The 19,607-nt window shown below is 67.0% G+C and overlaps 3 protein-coding genes across 4 annotated transcripts; 1 reads left to right on the forward strand and 2 right to left on the reverse strand.

The window, feature by feature from the left end:
* Positions 1-269: 269 nt before the first annotated feature.
* Positions 270-4,316, reverse strand: DPEP1 (dipeptidase 1). The gene is made up of 10 exons (XM_037409095.1): positions 4,093-4,316; positions 2,680-2,812; positions 2,425-2,557; positions 2,183-2,333; positions 2,001-2,070; positions 1,638-1,814; positions 1,474-1,558; positions 1,315-1,390; positions 1,028-1,163; positions 270-779 (listed from the first exon to the last, which is right to left on the reverse strand). The coding sequence occupies exons 1-10, from the start codon at positions 4,209-4,211 to the stop codon at positions 609-611; spliced, it is 1,251 nt and encodes a 416-aa protein (XP_037264992.1). The 5' UTR covers positions 4,212-4,316; the 3' UTR covers positions 270-608.
* A 438-nt stretch (positions 4,317-4,754) lies between these two features.
* SULT2B1 (sulfotransferase family 2B member 1) lies at positions 4,755-8,158 on the forward strand. 2 transcript variants are annotated; one of them, XM_037409097.1, is made up of 7 exons: positions 4,755-5,166; positions 5,503-5,676; positions 6,655-6,907; positions 7,058-7,184; positions 7,259-7,353; positions 7,429-7,609; positions 7,698-8,158. In XM_037409097.1, exons 1-7 carry the CDS (start codon positions 5,111-5,113, stop codon positions 7,811-7,813), a joined length of 1,002 nt encoding a protein of 333 aa, XP_037264994.1. In that variant the 5' UTR covers positions 4,755-5,110; the 3' UTR covers positions 7,814-8,158. The 2 variants fall into 2 exon arrangements, with proteins under 2 accessions (XP_037264994.1, XP_037264995.1); XM_037409098.1 differs by lacking the exon at positions 4,755-5,166 and having other exon boundaries at positions 5,499-5,676; positions 6,699-6,907.
* Positions 8,159-10,272: 2,114 nt separating this feature from the next.
* On the reverse strand, positions 10,273-18,288 carry CPNE7 (copine 7). The gene is made up of 16 exons (XM_037409581.1): positions 18,155-18,288; positions 16,885-17,369; positions 14,469-14,651; positions 14,325-14,399; positions 13,850-13,924; positions 13,671-13,754; positions 13,506-13,595; positions 13,236-13,334; positions 12,557-12,643; positions 12,330-12,389; positions 11,961-12,094; positions 11,808-11,862; positions 11,635-11,686; positions 11,393-11,526; positions 10,987-11,223; positions 10,273-10,775 (listed from the first exon to the last, which is right to left on the reverse strand). The coding sequence occupies exons 2-16, from the start codon at positions 17,107-17,109 to the stop codon at positions 10,638-10,640; spliced, it is 1,728 nt and encodes a 575-aa protein (XP_037265478.1). The 5' UTR covers positions 17,110-17,369; positions 18,155-18,288; the 3' UTR covers positions 10,273-10,637.
* Positions 18,289-19,607: the final 1,319 nt, after the last annotated feature.

Below are 19,607 nucleotides of genomic sequence, written 5' to 3' on the forward strand. Positions count from 1 at the left end.
CCTGCCGATAGCGGCTTTGCCACCGGGACTGATGGCTGTGGTTGCCATCCCAGCAGGGACCGGGTGCGCCCCTTCCCGGTGCCCGTCCCTTCCCGGTGCCCGTCCCTTCCCGGTGCGGGGCTGGCAGACAGGCTCTGTGCCTCAGCCAGTTTGTGAATGCCACAGGAAGACGGCTTTCCTTCTTCTGCCTGTTTTCCTGGTGCCCAAAGCCGCCTCTGCTCTGAAGACCGGCTGTTCCCAAATGTGAGAGGAAATTACTAAGAAGATAATTGAGTAGGCAATTAATTAGCTAATTATTAGTGTAAGCATCCTGTGGAGGCAGCCCTACAGCCACCTTGGCCGCGTGTTGCGGTGATGTGTCGCTCCCCTGGTGCGGTTACTGCTTCCCGCTGTCCCGGGGTGGGCACCCACTGGGGCAGCTGGCAGGGTGCCGGCGTGGCCGGTGATGTGCCAGGGTGGCTCATAGCCTCCCGCTGGGAGCAGGGCAACGGGGCCGGTGGTCCCCGCAGGGCCCCAGCACGGATGTGTGCTGCCAGCAGTGCTCGAAGCACAGCTTTATGTCGCTCGTGGTGCAGGTGGGAAGGGGCAGCAGGGCAGGGGGCCGGGTGCTAGGGGAGCAGGGAGCGCAGCAGGGCCAGCGCCAGCACCAGGGCTGCCGGCAGGAGTTGGGCTGTGCCAGCACCGTTGCTGTACCCATAGCTGGTCCTGCACGTCCCCTCCAGCTCCTCAAAGGCGATGGGAGTCTCACGGGCAGCCATGCCTTGCAGGCTCGTCTTCACCTGCGAGGGGGACAGGGTGGGTTGCAACAAGGGGCTGTCCCGGTGCCCCACGCAGCCCCTGTCACCTTGCATATCGCTGTGCCATCCCAAGCCCCGAACGTCCCCATGCCCCCGTTCATCCCCTACCCAATGTGTCCACATGCCACCTCGTGTCCCCATACGTCCAAGTGCCATATGTCTTGATGTCCCACTTGTCTCCGCCATTCCATGTGTTCCCGTGCCCTCTGTGCTCCCCATGCTCTGCTCACCTCCTCCACCTTCTTGAAGACGCGGAGCAGGTTCAGGGACAGGGCCGCCTTCACCTCTTCCTCCGTCCAGTTCCTTGCCAGCAGCTCAGCCACCAGTGCAGGGTATGTGGAGACATCCTCCAGGCCAGTGGGGACCCTGTGCCACCCCACAGCTGTGCCGGGGGCAGGTGGCCCCCATCTCCCACACCACCCAGTTACCCACACAGGGCACAAGGGAACCCCCAGCATCGCAGAGTCCCCATGGCCAGGGACTCACTGCCCTGTCCCGTGCCCATCACCCACTTCACCTTGTGACCCCATCGTAGTCCCCGCCGAAGCCAACGCACTGGACACCAGCCACCTTCTTCACATGGTCCATGTGGTCTGTGGGTGTGGAGGGGCCGGGGTGAGCGGTGCTGGCAGGGGGAGACACTGCCACCCCCCACCCACCCGGGGACCCACCTCACCTGCAACATCAGCCAGCGTGGCCTTGTCCGCGCAGGTCACGTACTCATTGTAGAAGTTGACCATCACCAGGCTGCCTGTGGCACCCTGGGGGAGAGGTGGCCCTGAGCCCTGTGGCCCCCGCCACCGGCACCCTCCCCGTCCACAGCCGTGCCCCAGCACTCACCACCATTGCCAGCACATCATCAGGCACGTTGCGGCGGTGCGGGCAGAGCGTGTAGGCGGACGAATGGCTGAAGATGACAGGGGCTTTGGAGAGGCTCAGCACAACCTTCATTGTCTCCACTGAGACATGGGCCAGGTCCACGATCATGCCCAGGCGGTTCATCTCCTCCAGCACCATCTGTGGGGACGGGGTGGCTGAGGGTGCATGAAGGGTTGTGGCAGCCCTGCATGGGGGGCACTGTGCACCCGGCACACCCGCTGCCAGGCTTAACAACCCGGCAAGAGGCTGGGGGTGCCAGTACCACAGCCCCCCCCCCCCCAGCTGCTGCTCCTGGACATCACTGCTGACACTGTCCCCACTCACCTTCCCGAAGGGTGAGAGGCCATGGTGCACGGCTGGCTCGTCCCCCGTGTCCACCAGCCAGTTGTCGGCCCTAGGGAGCAGGGAGAGCATCAGGGGGGACCCCCAGCCACATGCCCCTGCCCAGCTGCATGACCTGTCCCCCCCACACTGGCCCTGTCACCCCATCCCCCACCAAGGACTACCAAGGGGTGTTGCAGCTGTGGGTGAGGGTCATGTAGCGGACGCCCAGGTGGTAGAAGGTGCGCAGGACACCCAGGCTGCTGTCGATGGAGTGGCCGCCCTCCACCCCGATGAGGCTGGCCACCTTCTTGCTCTGGAAAGCCTGCTGGATGCCTGCAGGAGGTCAGGGAGCATCAGCGGGGGGGGGGCATGGGGGTACCTACATCCCCTGAGGCACCCACATCCCGGCCCTGTGCCCGCTCACCAGTGCTGTCAACAACGCAGGCGAAGGTCTCAGGGTAAAGCTGGCACATGCGGTGCACCACGTCGATCTGCTCCAGCGTGCGCTTCACTGCGTCCTTGTTCTGCGTGTCACAGGGCACGTACACCGACCAGAACTGCCCGCGACGGCAGCCGGTGAGCACGGGGACCCCAGACCAGTGCCCACTGCCACCCACCCCAGTGCCCTCCCTGGTGCCCCCTGCCCATCCCGGTGCCCCCACCAGCCTCGCCGTCCCACCTGCCCGCCTACGTGCCCGCGGCGCAGTTTGGGGATGTTGGTGTGGGTGTCGTTCAGCAGCATGAGGTTGGCCTCTGGCAGCCCCAGCTGGTTGTTGAACCTCTCGAGAAGCTGCCAGGGCAGGTCATTGTGCCTGGGCAGGGGAGAGAGCGGGAGTGAGGGGCCGTCTGTCCACCTGCCCATCTGTCCAGCCAGCCTCCTGGCTGCCCATCTCCCTGCCTGGCTGCCCACCCATTCCCCACTCAGCTGGCTGTTGTTCCTTCCATCTACCTGTCCTTCCATCCATCCATCCTCCTTCCCACCCATCCATCCTCCCACCCATCCATGTTGCAGCACAAGCTATCAGGCCGTAACAAGGCTTTTTACCATCAGTCAGATTCTCCTGTCCATGCTGATTATCCTGCCTCCAGAGACCAAACCACACCACTCCCCCTCCATCTGACCACCCATCCCCCACCCCTCAGTGCCATTTAACCACTTAGCTAGAACGAGCTACACCTGCACATCATCCATGTCAATCAACCCACTGCCCTCGAGGCAAGGCCACAGCTGCATGTTATCAATGCTGATCAACCCTCCGCCTTCACTCCTCTACACATCCATCCATCCATCCATCCATCCCTCCCTCCATCCCTCCATCCATCCCTCCATCCATCCATCCCTCCATCCATCCACCCACCCACCCACCCACTGGTCCATCTGCCCACCCATCTGTGCCTGCTGCCCAGCCAGGAGCTAGGGACAGGTCACTCCCAGGGACAGCCCCCCGTGGGACCCCCTTTGCTGGCTGGCAGGAGCTGGGGGCTGGCCGGGGATCCTCCATGCACCCTCCACATACCGCCCCCGCTCAGTCCCTGCTCCCGGCGGAGCCAGCCTGGTGTCCCTCCAACAGGGATGTCACCGGTACCGCCGCGGGGCTGTCGCCACCACAGGGATGCAGGGATGTCACTGCCATGCGGCGTCCCACACCCAGCAGTGTCACTGGGGAAGTGCTGGGCGCCAGCCGCACGGGCCAGTTCCCATTTCTCCCCTCCTGCATCACGGTCCCCACATGCCATGGCTCCCCCTGCCCCGTGCCCCCTCCCAGGGGCCAGGCCACGCCAAGCTGCCGTGGGACCCCAGCCTCCTGAGGGCTCCAGCATGAGACTGGGGACATTCCCTAGGACATGGCCCAGCTGGACCCGCTCACCCCCAGCAGGAACTTCCCCGGTGCAGCCTCGTGCCCGCTTCCCGGCATCCTGCCTGCTGCTGGCCCGGTGCACCGCCCGGGGATCCCCTCGCTGTGGCCCCGCGGTACCCGGCACCGGGATCTCCCCACAGGGCCCTCCCCGCTGGGGTTTTCTGGCTGGGTTTTTTTCGGGGAGACCCGCAGGGCGGCCATGCACGCCATGGAGCCAGGCAACCTTTGCTCACCCGTCGATGACCGGCGTGGTCATCATGATGCGTTCAGCCTCTTCCCGGTGATGCTGCCCGGCGCAGGGCAGGAGCAGGCGCAGCGCCAGCGCCAGCGCCAACACGCTACCGCCCGGCATTGTTGGCTGCCCGGCGCTGCTGGCGGACGATCTGGGGTGACCTGCCACCGCCACGAGGCTGCTGAGTGCACGCACCGGGGCAGCTGCCCCAGCTCACCGTCTGTCCTCGCCCGCTGTAAATAAATAACCAGGAGACGCAGCCGTAACCCCACCCCGTGCACCCTGTGCCGTGGCCCTGGCAGCGCCCGGGCACCAGGACGGCACGGCACAGCCTCCCCCAGCCGGCCCCGGGCAGCAGGGCCGTGCCGTGCCGTGCTGCATAGCTGCGGTGACGCTCCCAGCCCCTCTAATGCAGCCCAGATTTTTTTTGTTGGGAAAGTGCCGGATCCATCCCCGCCTAGGCCTCCCCAGCGCCGGCACCCGCCGCCATCCCCATCCCAGGGCTGGCACCCACCGGCACACCGGGTGGGTGCTGGCACTGCCAGCACCCCCATGGCCGGTGGGCAGGCCCTGGCACCCCTGTTCCCCGCTCACCCTGTCCCCGGGATGCTGGGACAGCTGCTGCCTGCGATGGCTGTGAAACGTGTGTTCCGGCTTGTGTGCCGGCGGCGGGGCTGGGACGGGCTCCGGCCACCCCAGAGCCACCCCCTGACATGGCGGCGGGTGCTGGGGAGCAGCCAAGTGCCGGCACACCCCGTGGCTCAGGCCGTCCCACCACGGAGGGGCTGGGGGGCAGCAGCCAGGATGGCCCAGCCCTGGCGTGGGGCTGCCGATGGTGCCCCACATGTGCCGGTTCCCCCCGCTCCACCGCCCTGCTGCAGCGCTGCGGGGGAAACTGAGGCACCTCGGGTGCTCAGCCCAGCGCCTGCGGTGGGGGCACCCCGGCTGGCTCCCGCGGGGCTGCAGTGTCACGTGTGGCACATGGGACGGTGGGGCTGCCCACACGGAGCCACGTGGAGATGTCCCGCCCTGCTGCTTGTCCCAGGGCGCGCCGGGATGGCAATTCCTTCCTCAGGTACGTGAATCCCTTCCTCTGGCACGTGCTGGGGCCTGCACCCCCCGGTCAACGCAGGCTGCTGGGGTCCCCGACACCCTTCCCACCTCCCGGTGAGTGGGGTGTCCCGGCCCCCCGGCTCTCCTGGCTGCGGGGGCAGGTCTGGCTGCGTGAGAACCCCATCCCACCCTGGGGGTCCCTTGCACCGGGCTGCCCCGCAGCCCCCCGGCCCCGCAGGCAGCGCTCTCCCGGCGATGGCCCCAGCATGGCCGGATCCCTGGCCCCCCGGCAGGAATGTGCCGGGGGGGCCCAGCATCCTGCCCGCTGGGACGGCTTCCTCTTTTCCTGATATATAAGGCCGGTTGCCAGTGCGTCCCCGCAGCGGCTGGGCCATGGAGCGGATGGAGGTGACAGAGACCTTCGCCGGCATCTCCCTGCCCGGCCACCTCCACACCCAGGAGTCCCTCAGCTTCGCCGCCACCTTCCCCTTCCGCCCCACCGACGTGGTCATCGCCACCTACCCCAAATCGGGTGAGGGCTGGCAGGGCAGGGGCAGCCAGGGGCGAGGAGGGGGTCTGGCAGGGGTGGGTGACTGGGAGGGGACCCAGGTGGGGGAGTCAATGAGGCTAGGGACCCCCAGGTTGGAATGGGGGGGGGGGCGGGGGGGGGGGTACAAGCTTGACACCAGGACTGGGAGCTGCCTGCGTGGCCGGGAGGTGGCAGGGCTCGGGGCTAGCCCCCCCCGCCAGGCAGGACACCCCCGGCTCCCGCTGCCCTGCAGCCACTGCTCCCCCTGAGCACAGCGCAGGGAGCCCCGGCCGTCAGCACCCACCCTGCCAAAGCCCCTGCCCTGCGGGTGGGGGGCAGCCACCCCAGCCCCAGGTTGGCCCCAGCCCCAGGCTGGTGTGACCGGTGGGGGCGCTGGGGGTCCCACATGGCACTGCCAGCTCAGCTGGCACTGCCACATTATGCCATGGCGAGCCATTCAATGCCATGCTGTGCCATACAATGCCATGCCATGCTCTGCCCTGCTGTGCCATTCTGTGCTGAGCCATGCCATGCAGTGCTGTGCCATGCCATGCCATGCCATGCCATGCCATGCCATGCTCTGCCCTGCTGTGCCATGCAGTGCTGTGCCATGCAGTGCTGTGCCATGCCATGCCATGCCATGCCATGCCATGCCATGCTCTGCCCTGCTGTGCCATGCAGTGCTGTGCCATGCCATGCCATGCCATGCTCTGCCCTGCTGTGCCATTCTGTGCTGAGCCATGCCATGCAGTGCTGTGCCATGCCATGCCATGCCGTGCTCTGCCCTGCTGTGCCATTCTGTGCTGAGCCATGCCATGCCATGCCTTGCCATGCTGTGCCATTCTGTGCTAGGCTATGTCATGCCACACCATGCCATGGCGCACCGTGGTGAGCCATGCCATGCCATACTATACCATGCCATGCCGTGGTGTGCTGTGGTGAGCCGTGCCGTGCCACGCTGTGCCATGCCGTGCCACACAGTGCCCTGCGCAGGGCTGGCGCTGCCCTGACCCCCACCTCCCCAGGCACCACCTGGATGCAGGAGATCCTGACGCTGCTGTTCAGCCGCGGGGACGTGCTGCCGGCCAAGACCATTCCCAACTGGGAGCGGGCGCCCTGGCTGGAGCAGATCTACTTCAGGCAGGCGCTGCGGGACACGGCCACCCGCCGGCTCATCACCACCCACCTGCCCGCCCGCGTCCTGGCCCCTGCCCTGCAGCACAGCAAGGCCAAGGTGAGGTGGGTCTGGGACGGTCCCGGGGGGTCCCCGCAGGGGCATCCCATGCCCACAGGGCTTCCCACAGCCAGGGTGATTGCCGGGGCTTTCTGAGCAGGGTGGTGGGGAATCCCCCCTGGCCATGGGGCTGACACCGTCCCCTGGCAGGTGATCTACGTAGCCAGGAACCCCAAGGATGTCGTTGTCTCCTTCTACCACTTCCACCGCCTGGCCAAGTTCCTGCCTGACCCCGGCTCCTTTGATACCTTCCTCACACGGTTCCTTGAGGGCACAGGTAAGGGCTGGGGGGGTCCCCGGCACCCCAGGGCTCGGCCACGAGGCCCCCCCCCACTCCCTGCCTCCCTGCAGTGCACTATGGCTCCTGGTTCGACCATGTCAAGGGATGGCTGGGCCAGCGGCAGCTCCTAGACATCTTCTACGTCACCTACGAGGAGCTGCACCAGGTGAGCCCTGGCGTGCCCGTGTCCCCGTCCCCGTCCCTGCTGGCTGCCCAGGGCTGACCGGTCCTTGCACCACAGGACCTGCGCGGCACAGCACAGCGGCTCAGCACCTTCCTGGGCTGCCCACTGGGGCTGGAGACGCTGGGAGCCCTGGAGCAGCACTGCAGCTTTGCCACTATGCGGGACAACGTCATGGCCAACTACACCCTCATCCCCACCGAGATCATGGACCACAGCCAGGGATCCTTCATGAGGAAAGGTGAGGTGGGGGAGGACGTGGCAGGGGACACGGGGGGCACTGGCCCCAGCTGCAGCCCCCCTGCTGCCCCATCCCCTCTGTCCCACAGGAGTGGTGGGCGACTGGCGCGACCACTTTTCCCCCCAGCAAAACGCCCTCTTCAACCGCCTCTACCAGGAGGAGATGGGGGACTTGGAGCTGCCCATGTGCTGGCCCATGGCCTGAGGGGCTGGGGGGGCCGGCATCGCTCAGCCCTGTCGCTGCACAACACGATGGGTCCCCCACCCGCCCAGGTGCCCTGCATGGGTAGACCCCAGCACCCCCATAACTTATAGACCCCCATGCATCGCCCCAGGGGCCAGGACTGCGGCACAGCAGGGGGTCTGGCATGGAGCAGGGGTGGGGGGACACTGGGTGCATGACACCTCCCTGGGGATGGGGGACTTTTCCGGCCATCCATCGTGGCCATCCCTGTGGCCTTCCTTACACCGGAGCAGGAGTGCCTGGCCGTGACCCCCCTTCCGCCCAGCCTGCCCTGCGGAAATAAATATTTATTGCTGTTTCCAGCCAGGCAGCGTGTTCCCACGGGTGCGGGGTGGGAAGTGAGTGGCACCAGCAGTGCCGGTGGTGGGAAGTGCCTGGCGTTATCAGGGGCCGCTCTGGGTAGGGCCCCATCCCCAGGGACCCTCTCTGCGGCGGGGACAATGGCCGGGTGAACAGTGCCGCGGGCCATGGCCACTTGCCAGCTCCCGCCGTGGGGTCAATGACACGGCTGCACGGTGCCAGCATTTGCCGGCCGAGCCCACGGCACAGAGCTGGCTCCTTCGGCAGCACCCAGGCCCCCTGGGCCACACGTGTCCCGTGTCCCCCCCCAATCTCTGGGGCCCTCCTGCCCCAATGCATCCTCTGTAACCCCCCAGGCACAATCTGCCCCTCGCCTGGCCCCAGCGCACCCCCCCAGTGCCACGGGTGGCAAGACCCTCCCTGGGCACCCGGTGGCACCGATGCCTGCCATCCCTGCCTGCCGTGCCGCCACTCCCCTGCCAGCCGCACCGCCGGTGGGTGCAGCCTGGCTGGGTGGCGCTGGGTGATGCTGGGCACCCCCAGCCCCGTGGGTTCACCCCACATACAGCCAGCCCCACACATGGGGGTGCCGGGGCAGACCCCTGCCCGCGCCAAGGGCCAGCTGCCGCCACAGCCTCGTCAGGCACTGGGTTTCTATGGTGACATCTATTATCCTGCTGTATAGGAGATGAATCAGGAGCTATAAATACACGGGCTGATCCGGGAAGTGCAGGCAGCGTGCTCTGCCGGCGTGCAGGAGTGCCGGCAGCGGGCAGTGCCACTGGGTCATGGCACTTCAGCATGGCTGTACCAGTGGATGGCTGAGTGCCTGCCTGTACGGGCACAGGCTGGCACCCCTGTGCTGTCACCCTTGGTGCTGTCATCCTGGGTGCCAGCAGCATCCCTGGCCCCGGAGCCCAGCTTGGTGGCACCCATGTGGCAAGCTCTTGGGTGGCCCCTGCCCTGTGAAAGCTGCACCAGGCCCCAGTTTCAGTCCCTGTGGTGGGCACACCCCACACCAGTGGATGTAACTTCCCTGGGAGCATCTGCTGGCACTAAGATGGCAACAAACAGCGCATGGCACAGGGTGAAGGACACGTGGCATGTGGCACTGCCACGCAGCACATGGCAGGAAGCAGCTGGCACACAGGAAACACCCGGCTTTCAGCGCAGCACACGGCGCACAGCACTCGGTGTGCCGCACATGGCGGCAGCGTGGCACAGTGCCCGTGCGTGGTGCACACCATATGGCGCAGCATGGCACATGGCCCATGGCATGCAGCCCACAGCCCATGACCCAGAACATGGCACATGGCATACAGCACGTGGCACGTGGCACACTGCATATGGCACGTGGCACACGGCACACAGCACAGGGTACATGGCACACGGGGTGGCACATGGCGCAACATGGAGCACATACCATGAAGCACACAGCGAGTGGCACGCAGCATGCAGTACCTGGTATGTGGCACGCAGCATGTGCCACACAGCACATGGCACATGGAACATGGCACGCAGTGCATGACATGGCACATGCAACATGTGGCACGCTGCATGGCACACGGCATACATTGCATGGCACGCAGCACATGGTGCATGGCACACGGCACACAGCACACAGCGCAGCACGTGGCACACGGTGCATGGCACGCGACCCACGGCATGTGGCACATGGCATGTGGCACATGGTACGTGGCACGCAGCACGTGGCCAAGGCCATGTGCCGGGCAGGAGCAGGACGCCGGCACTGCCTCTACTCCCGCTCCTGTGGCCTGGATTTGGGGCCGCGGCAGCCGGCAGTGGCACAGCAGGTGGCTGGCCGCTCCGGCACAACTTGAAAGCGGCAGCTGCTCAAAAGCATCACAGCTCCAAAGCGCCAGCGCTGCCCCGCACGCTGCCAGTCACGAATCCCCCGAAATACAGGGGCAGCCGGAGCGGCCAGCAGCAGCACCCGTGGCCATGCGGGCACTCGTGGCTGGGGGCTGCGTTTGGCTCTCGCTGTTGGCCAGGGTGTCACGGTGAGGGGCACAAAGGGGACAGGTGGCCCCCGGGGCTATCCCCCTGCCCCACTGAGCACCTGGCAGGGAGGTTCGGTGTTGGCACCTGGAGAGCAGTGGCACGGACACGGCTGGATGCTTTATTGGGGGGGGTCCCGCATGCCGCGGGGGGTTCATCATGCAGCCTCCAAATGACGTCACAGCAACAGACAAGCGGGGACTGAGAGGACCACGGGGACAGCAGGATCGGAGTGGGGATGGGCTGCAGGGTGCAGACCACCAAGACCAGACAATGCCCAGCGGGGACCCCCGGGCAGTGCTGGGGGGGTGGTCCCTGCACCAGGGCCCCATGTCCCTGGCCAGGTGCCAGTGGGGACATGCTGCAGGTGCCCCCCCCACCTGACAAGAAGGGGACTGTGGCAGGGCTGGGACCCGGAGGGGACGCCATTCATCCCTGCACCATGCCGGGGGGGAGGGGGGGGCCCTCACTGGGGCGAGCTGAGGTTGGAGTCGGGGGTCTCAGGGCGGGGGCAGCGCGGGGGGAAGGCTTTGTAGCTGTAGTACTCCACAACCTGCTTGGGCACCTCCGCCAGCACGCACTTCGCCAGGGCTGTCGGTGATGCCTGTGGGATGGGGGACAGCAGGGGACACCGGGGGGGGACAGGTGAGACCGGGGCTCACCGTGCCACCTGCCCACCCCCACGTGCAGAGCAGCAGCTGTGAGGCACTGGCTTGCTGCGCCACAATGCTCTGTCCTGCTGTGAGGATAGGAGGGGATGGGAGGGGACAGCAGGGGACAGGAGGGGACAGCAGGGCCACCAGTGCCCCACTCACATTCTTGAACTCCCGGAAGGGGACAAACTGGACGATGTCGCGGAGGACAGGTTCGCCCTTGGGGGAGCGCAGGATGCCATCATCCCCATCCAGGATCTGCATGTCGGTGAAGTCGGCGTTGCCCACCCCCACGATGATGATGGACATGGGCAGGTAGGAGGCGCGGACAATGGCCTCCCGCGTGTCCGCCATGTCCGTCACCACTCCGTCCGTCAGGATCAGCAGGATGAAGTATTGCTGTGGGAGGACAACAGATGCGCTGGGGGGCGGCCCGGCCCCGCTGCCAGCCCCATGAGGGGGAGCAGGACCAGGGCTCAGCTCCAACGTGGGAGCAGCCACAAGTGGCACGAGTGTGCTGGGTCTCAGCCCAGCCCCGCGCCAGCTGCCGGGGGTGGCAGGTACATACTGAAGCCTCCTTCGTCCGCTCCTCATCGGCCGCCACGCGAGCCACCTTGGAGATGATGGGGGCCACATTGGTGGGGCCATAGAGCTGGATTTTGGGGAGGCAGCTCTGGTAGGACTCCACGACACCCTGGATGCCTGCGGGGAATGTGAGGGGTAAGAGGGGGGTGTCCCAGCAGCACCAGGCTCTGGCATGGTGGGGTGTCACAAGACAGGCATCCCCGGCCCCGCCGGAGCTGGGCTCACCCTCACACTCATCATTGTCAGGGTTGAAGTTGATGGCGAAATCGTGGGAGACCTGGAGGGTGAGAGGGGAGGGGGCAGTCGGTGCCCACCCCCCCATCACCTGCCATGGCCAAGGGTGCCTGGAGGGACGAGCCCATCCCTGGGGTCCCCCAGGACCCCGACCACACCCTTACCTCGTATTTGGGGGGGATCCTTGCACCAAAGCCAAGGGCTGAGAATTTCTTATCACTGCAGGGGAAGGGGTGTGAGAAGCTCTGGCAGTGCCAGCACTGGGGTGGCCACCACCGGGGTGTCCTGGCCCCCGGGGACCCGCCAGAGCAACAGACCTGTCGTAGTCTTGGCAGATCTCGCCCACCGCCACCAGCGCCTTGAGGTACTCGTTGGGCTGGTAGGGGTTGATGTAGTGCAGGGAGCAGCTGTTTCGGGGGTCCCCGTTGGAGGCCGTGAAATCGATGGCCACCTGGTGGGGGGGCGGCAGTGAGGGTCCCCCCAGGGTGCACGGAGCCACCCACCGGTGTGTCCTGCTGAGGTCGGGTGGCTCTGCCAGCCCCGCTCACCGGCACTGTGGCACAGCCACAGCTCGGGGGGAGCCAGGATGTGCCGCCCATGGTCCCCTGCCCTGGGGACAACTGTGTGGCCCCGTGCTGGAGCCCCTGCCCAGCTCCCCATGCTTTGGGGTAGGGGACGTTGCTCACCGTGAAGTGGATCTGGCAGCCACCCATGATGTAGTCCAGGAAGGAGTAGACCCTGTGGATCTTCCAGAGGGACCTGCATCAGCTGGTCCTGTCCCACGCGACCCCGTGACAGCCTGGCACGGCTCAACACGGCACGGCACAGCACGACACAGCATGGCATGGCACAGCACGGCGTGGCATGGCATGGCACAGCACGGCACGGCACGACACGACACATAAGCACTCACCTTCAGGTCCAGCAGAACCACAACCCCTGAGTTCTTGTAGTTGCGCTTCTTGATTTTGTACTTGGGGTTCATGCAGTCCCACTGCACCTGCGGTACGCAGCACCCACGCGGCCTGCGACCCCCACCCTGGGGACACGGCCCCATGCGCCCACACCCCCCACCATCACCTCACAGACCCCTGACCCTGCAGCTTTGCAGCACTGTGACCCAACAGCCCCATAACCCTGCAGGCCCCCCAGCCATTAACCCCACAGCCCCATAACCCCGCAGCCCCATAACCCCGCAGCCCCATAACCCCGCAACCCCATAACCCCGCAGCCCCATAACCCCGCAGCCCCATAACCCCACAACCCCATAACCCCGCAGCCCCATAACCCCGCAGCCCCATAACCCCGCAGCCCCATAACCCTGCAGCCCCATAACCCCACAGCCCCATAACCCCGCAGCCCCATAACCCCACCTCTGCAGCCTCACGGCCCCACGACCCTGCAGCCCGCCAGCCCCAGGGCTGACGTCCCCAGAGGAGCACAGACCCACCATCCCTTCGCCAAAGAGGGGCGCAGCGAGGGGACAATGGTCCCAGAACCAGAGAAGGAGCTGGGAGGTGCCTCTGGGAATGGGATCTGCTGGCAGCATGGAGGGGTGACCCCACGGGCTGTCCCCGTGTCCCCACACCCACCTTGTTCTCCCCCATCGCCTTCTGCATCTCCTCAAAGGTGGTGAAGAACTCGCCGATGAAGTCGTGCTTGCCCCGCGAGTCGTAGTCCCACACCACGCACTGCAGCGGGGGACGGCTCAGCCCTGCCCGCTGCGGGGGGCCACGCACCCACACCCCCAGACCGCACCCGGCCCCGGGGGTCCCCAGCACGCTGCCCATGCGGGGCCGTGGGGAAGCTGGGATCCGCGTGCCACCGTGGCAGGGATGCGGGCCCCCTTCACCCTTCCTCACCCTCAGCTTCCTCTTCTCCTCGCAGCTGCACAGCGAGTTGAGGGAGACCTTGAAGGGCTCCCAGATGGGGCTCAGGTTGTTCTTCACCACCTGCGGGGCAAGGGGCTCAGCGGGGCCGGGCAGCCCCCAGGGCAGCCGAGGAGCGAATCCTGCCCGGGACCTCACCTCGGTGCGGTACACCAGCTGCTCGCTGCGGTCGTCGTCGATGCGGTAGATCTCCAGGAAGGGATCCGACTTGCTGAAGAGATCCTGGAGGAGGGAGGATGGGGCAGAGCACTGCCTGCCCTGCCTGCCCCACCTGCCCTGCCTGCACGGCCCCCCAGCTCCTGCGGGACCTGGCTCACCTTGTCATCCAGCTTCTTGGCCCGGAAGGCGAGCTCCACGTAGCCGTTGTTCCCCGAGATCTCCTCCGAGATGACCTGCAAGGTGAGGCAGCCGCAGGGTGCTCAGCGCCTGGCAAGGCTTCGTCCCCCTGTCCTCCCTGCCTGCGTGGGCAGGGTGGTGGCCTGGGAGGGGACAGGGTGCCACGTGCCTCCCCCAGCATGGCGGGGACCCCCAGGGTGGCTGGCAGACAGCAGTGGGGACCCTGAGCGCTGCCTGCCCCCGAGAGCCCGTGGGGCTGGGCAACAGGACATGTCATTGGGGACGCCCCACATGCTCCAGCTCAGTGCCACTTCTGTGTCCCAGCCCGATGACATCCCAGCACACCAGTCCAGTGCCACCTATGTGCCCCAGTCTGGTGCCACCCACATGCCCTAGCTCGGTGCCACCGCAGGGTCCCAGCCCGGTGTCACTCCTGGCATGTGTTGGGCCACTCACGGTGATGGTGGACTTGCCGGCGAACTTCCCATATTTGAGGAACAGCGGCTTCGTCACCCGCTTCTGCGCCACAATCTGCAAAAGCGTAGGGGTCAGGGAGAGGACACCACTGGTGGGTGTCCCCGGTGGAGGGTGGGGGCTCACCTGCCCCACGGTGCACTCCATGCCCCCCAGGAAGTCATCGTCATGTGTGCCCACACCGGCATGCCCGTGGCTGTCATACACCTCGAACCGCAGCTTCTGCACCTCCTCAAAGTAGTAGTCCACCATGAAGATCTTGGCGAAGACGGGGTTGAGGTTGCTCTTGATGACCTCACTGCGGTCCACCTGCACAGCGGGAGCTCAGCTGGGGGCAGCGGGGCCAGAGCCCAGCCTGGGGCCCCATCTAGACCTGACCAGGACCTTGGGATGCCAGAGCTCGCCCAGAGCCGGGCACGGGGATGTGGGGTGCAGGGATGAGGGACATTGGGCAGCTGCAGGAAGGACCGGCCCTGCACAAGCATTTCCCTGCCCGTGCTGGTTCTCAGGCAAAGGGCACTGGGAGGCAGCCCCATCGCCAGCCACGTGTGGCACGAGGACTCCAGCCCTGCCAACCCCCAGGTGCTGGGAGCGCTGCTCCCTCCAGGGTTTGGGGCAAGCCCCGTGGCCAGTTCGAGGGGATGCTCTGGCTCTGGGCCACTGTTTGCCAGGGCTCTGCTCAAGCAGGAGCAATGAGCCAGTGCCAGGACGAGCCCCTGTGCTCCCACCTGGGCTGGCCAAGGGCAAGGGCCACCACCCACTGACCAAGGGCAAGGGCCACCACCCACTGGCCACCGTGGCCCTGGCAGGTGGGTGGGTGCTCAGCATCTCCCAGCCGCGCTGGCAGTGGGTGCTGAGCAGCTTCCAGGAGCCTCCTCCGCACCCTGTCCCTGCCAGCGTTGACTCAGCAGGACACATCCTGGCCAGGGCACCCCGCCAGCCCGCCGGCCCCTGCCCACCGCCTGCCTGGCCCGGCAGCAGCTGCTGAGCCTGCACTGCCGCGCTGCTGGCAGGGCCACCCCGTGTGGCACCGGGTCTCCTGCACGGGCACTGACAGCCCCACAGCTCCATCACGGTGCTCCGGGTCTCGGTCACCTCAGCCCCTCCAGTGCCAGCCCCTGCTGGTGTGGCTGGGGCCATTTCGGCTCTCAGACCTGGTGGGCAGTGGTTGAACTGGCTTCAGCTGTTGTCTGGGCTGGGGGACACGGGCTGGCAGGGACAGGGAGGGGGCAGCTCAGAGTCCCTCGGAAACATGGCGCAGGGGGGCCTTGTTGCCCTTGCATGGCATGGCACAGCATGGCATGGCACAGCATGGCGTGGCACAGCACACGGAGTGTGGCACGGCATGGCATGGCAGGGCACAGCATGGCACACAGAGCGTGGCACGACACACTGGCACAGCTGGGTACAACTGGCTCGGCACGGCACAGCCCGGGAGCCGCAGCTGGCACGGGGCCCCTCGCCGCCCTGGCTCCAGCTCTGGCTCGGGCGAGCAGTCGATCACACGCAGCGGGATGTAGCGCTGAATGTGCCGGCTGAGCAGCGGCGATCAGCCAGCGTGGAGCTGCTGGCGCCAGCCCAGAGCCGAGCCGTGGGGAAACGATAGCAGGGTGCCACGCCAGCACCAGCGCCGGGCCCAGCCGCGGCTCTGGCGGGCGCCAGGGCCCCTGGCACAGCACCATGCGGGGCACACGGCTGCAGTGCCAGCCCTGCTCCCCCCTGAGCCGCTGCCCCGGGCAGGGTGAGGCCAGCCCACAAGGCCTGAGCTGCCCCAGTGGTGGCTGAGGTGTCCCTTGGCCATGGCGGGCGGCCCTGGAGCTGTGCTGGAGCCACGTGCCATGGGCACCCCAGGGACTCGCTCCGGCCAAGGTGCCTGCACCGAGTGTGCCACAGCACCCTGCCCTGCCCTCGTGCTCTGTGCCCTACGCCCTGCACCCTGCTCTGCACCCAGCTCTGCACCTCACACCCTGCTTCCCATCCTGCACCCTGCTCTGCACCTTGCCTCCCACCCTGCACACTGCTATGCTCCCTGCTCCGCACTCTGCACCCTGTTCCCCACCCTGCACCCTGCTCCCGACCCTGCACGCTGCTCCCCATCCTGCACCCTGCTCTGCACCTTACACTCTGCTCCGCACCCTGCACCCTGCACCCTGTACCTGGCACGCACCCTGCACTGCGAGCTCTGCACTTTGCATCCAGCACCCTTTGTGTGCACTCTGCTCTGCACCATCTCCTGCAGCCTGCACCCTGCTCTGCGCCCCACTCTGCACCCACACCCTGCTCTGTACCCTCCACCCCACTCTCCCGCTTCTGCGCCCTGCTCTGCATCCTGCACCCAGCTCCGCACCATCTCCTGCCCTCCGCGTAGTCACTCCTGCCCTGTCTCTGTCCCCGTGGGCACTGCAGCCACCCTGGGGCCGTCTCTGCTACTCTCCCCATCACAGAGACACAAACCTTGCACCCAGCACCCTGCCCTCAGCCCCGCCACGACCGCAGTGACAGCCAGCCCCTGCCCTGTGGTGGGTGTCCCCCACCTGCTTACCTCCATCCACTGGCCCTGGGACTGCATCAGCAGCAGGACGCAGGGGTCTGACTTGTTGAGTGTGTCGCGGTCCAGGAGGTGCTTACAGCTCACCCGCAGCTCCACCTTGGAGAGCACGGCCAGCGGGGCCTGGGGGGACGGCTCGGGCGCTTCGCCCATGGTGGCCATGGCGCGGTGGGTGGCCGGGCGCGATGGGGGGCAAGCGGCCCCGTGGGCGAAGGGCATGTGGGGGGAGCGGGGCGGCACAGGCGGCCGCTGCCTTTGTTGCTGTCAAGGAGCGGGGCAGGTGCCCGTCATGCCTGGGGCACGGTGCCCCACGGTGCCGGGCGTGGGGCCAGAGCCCAGCTGCGTCGGGTCGGGTAGGTCCCTGGTGGCAGCGGGCACTGGTGGGGGCTGGGGTGGGATGCGCTGGTGGGTGGAGGGGGCTCCGGGGACCCTCTCCAAGGTGGGGTGGCCAGTTCCAGTCCCGATCGCTCCACAGGGCCCTGCGAGGTGTCAAAGCACAGTGGGGTGAGCCGGAGCTGGGGCACCCCTTGTGATGCTGCCCACGCACCCCCCAAGCACCAGATGGGTGCTGCTGTGTCCCCCGTCACCCACCAGCCCCCTGGGCTGGCCAGGGGTCCCACAGGGTCGTGCTTGGCTCTGCCCCAGCCCCACTGCAGGGGCAGGATGCATCCCGCTAGGAAGGGGCACCGGAGTGGGGCTGGGGGGCTGTGCAGGAGTGGGGGCTGTGCAGGCAGCCTGGGGCCCCCACCCCAGAGTACTGGGGAGCAGAAACTCCCCCCCTTTACCCCTGCGGGCAGCGCAGCCGCCCTGGGCAGGGCTGGCCGGAGAGGGCAGTGGGGACACCGGGCCCTTGTCTGCGCCACCGGGTGATGCTGGCAGCGCCGGCCATGTCCCGCTGCCCAGGCGGGGCTGGTGGCACCCCAGGGTGACGGTGGGATTTCCCCCATGCTGGGGACGGGGGCCACCTGCTACCCGGAGGCTGGTGACACCCAGCCAGGCAATGTTGCGCTGGTGGGTCATCAAGGGGCTCTACCAGCCCCGGGCTGGGGCTTGTCCCCCCCAGGCTGCAGCGCCTGCGCCCACCCCTCTGCCCATGCCCCCGCACACCCAAAGTTTCCTGGCAAAGTGATGCAGGCCCCCCCAGCACATGGCTCCGGTGCCCCAGCTCCGGCGGGCATCTCCCCCCTCCCTGGGAGCGCGGGCACCCCTGGCATCCCCCAGCGGAGGGGGCGCGGGCTCCCCCCCACCCCACCGTGCCCCTCACCTGGCTGCCGGTGGGCTGGGCTCCGCAGGCGGCCGGGCCGAGGGCTGGGTCGGTGTGCCAGCCGGAGCCAGCGTGCCAGCCGGAGCCGGTGTGCCAGCCGGAGCTGCCGCCGCTGCCACCTCCACACAACTGACTCAAGCTGCAGCTCGGGAGCGGAGCCCTAAGAGGGAGATGACAAGCTCCGTTAACTGCCTCGCTGCCGGCACCGGAGCAGAGCCCACCCGCGGGCACCGGGGCTGAGCGGGGTCCCTGGCACTGCTGCCTCTGCCAGGGCTGGTGCTCCCGCTCCGGGCGAGCCCCCCGTGGCACAGCCCTCGCTCCCAGCACCCCACAGCCCATCGCCCTCCCCTGCTGCTCCCCGTGGGGTGCCCGAGGCCCATCCTGGTCCCAGCCCCCTATGCTCTCAGCCCACACCCCAGCACAAGGATGGGGTGCCCCAAGACCACCGGCTGCCCTCCCCGCTTGCTGGAGCAGCTGGACCCACTGAGCCCCAGGCACCCCGTCCCTCAGCTGGGGGCTGCCCCAGCACCCCCCACCCACACACATCACCCCAGTGCTGTGGTGCTTTCAGCTTGGCTTTATGGAAGATGATGTAATTAGCCTGTATTTGGAGGGATTAAAATGCAGATAGGGCTAATGAGCACCAGGGCACTGCAGAGTCCCGGGTTTGGGAGCTAATCCCCAGCCCGTGTGACAGAAAGAGGCCACCTGCCTTCCCTGCTCCTCCTGCAGCCCCACAGCACGGCCCGGGGGGAGCCCACCCGTGGGGGGACACAGGATCCCACCGCAGGCTTGGGCCGGGGGGCTGGGACAGGCCAGCAGTCAACCGTGACACTGGCAGCCCCATGCTGGGCAGCCCTTGCCCCCCATTTTTGAGCAATCTCGGGTCATCCAGCTGTGCTGGGACTCGGGGTGGGGGTGGGCTGGTGCCCCTCTGCCACGGCGCTTCGTGGCAGCGGATCCCCAAGTTTGTCACCGAACTGCTAATGAATACAAATGGCTCAATTATCCCGACACAGGCGCTGGGCAGCCAGAACAGCCCCGGAACCGATTAGCCAGCAAAGGGGCCGGGTCAGCGCTCCGCTCCCCGCAGAGCTCAGCTGCCGCCTGCCCTGCCGTGCCAGAGCCCCGAGCCCCCAGACCCTCCTCCAGGCAGGGGCCGGGCTCCTCTTCAATGCCACCAAGGTAGTTTCCTAACAAAACAGTTTTAAAGAACACATGGAGCAGCAGCAGGGGTTGAACTGCAGGCGGGGGAAGGCCCAGGGCAGGCGCCCCAGCAGCGGGCGCAGGGCTGTGCAGTCCCACAGGCCAGTGCCGGCATCACACACTGCTCCCCTCCAAAACCAGGGTGCAGGACCCCACACGAGCACTGTGCTGCCACAAAGCTTCGTTAAATCTGGTTTCAGATTTCATTAAGTCTGAAATATCGGCACAGAGACAGGTTAAGTGGGAA

Source organism: Falco rusticolus, chromosome 15, assembly GCF_015220075.1.
Source record: "Falco rusticolus isolate bFalRus1 chromosome 15, bFalRus1.pri, whole genome shotgun sequence".
NCBI classification, from domain to species: Eukaryota; Metazoa; Chordata; class Aves; order Falconiformes; family Falconidae; genus Falco; species Falco rusticolus.

Excerpts from the sequence above, each read along its gene's own strand:
- SULT2B1 (XM_037409097.1), top strand. The coding sequence starts at position 5,111 with ATGTCCCGCCCTGCTGCTTGTCCCAGGGCGCGCCGGGATGGCAATTCC. Across the intron at positions 6,908-7,057 it reads TGCAGCACAGCAAGGCCAAG|GTGATCTACGTAGCCAGGAA; the intron begins GTGAGGTGGGTC and ends GTCCCCTGGCAG. Across the intron at positions 7,354-7,428 it reads CCTACGAGGAGCTGCACCAG|GACCTGCGCGGCACAGCACA; the intron begins GTGAGCCCTGGC and ends CTTGCACCACAG.
- CPNE7 (XM_037409581.1), bottom strand. The coding sequence starts at position 17,109 with ATGCCCTTCGCCCACGGGGCCGCTTGCCCCCCATCGCGCCCGGCCACC. Across the intron at positions 13,335-13,505 it reads AGGAGAAGAGGAAGCTGAGG|TGCGTGGTGTGGGACTACGA; the intron begins GTGAGGAAGGGT and ends CCCCCGCTGCAG. Across the intron at positions 10,776-10,986 it reads CCTTCCGGGAGTTCAAGAAT|GCATCACCGACAGCCCTGGC; the intron begins GTGAGTGGGGCA and ends CCCATCCCACAG.
- DPEP1 (XM_037409095.1), bottom strand. The coding sequence starts at position 4,211 with ATGCCGGGCGGTAGCGTGTTGGCGCTGGCGCTGGCGCTGCGCCTGCTC. Across the intron at positions 2,813-4,092 it reads ACCACGCCGGTCATCGACGG|GCACAATGACCTGCCCTGGC; the intron begins GTGAGCAAAGGT and ends TCCCCTGCCCAG. Across the intron at positions 2,071-2,182 it reads CACAGCTGCAACACCCCTTG|GGCCGACAACTGGCTGGTGG; the intron begins GTAGTCCTTGGT and ends CCTGCTCCCTAG.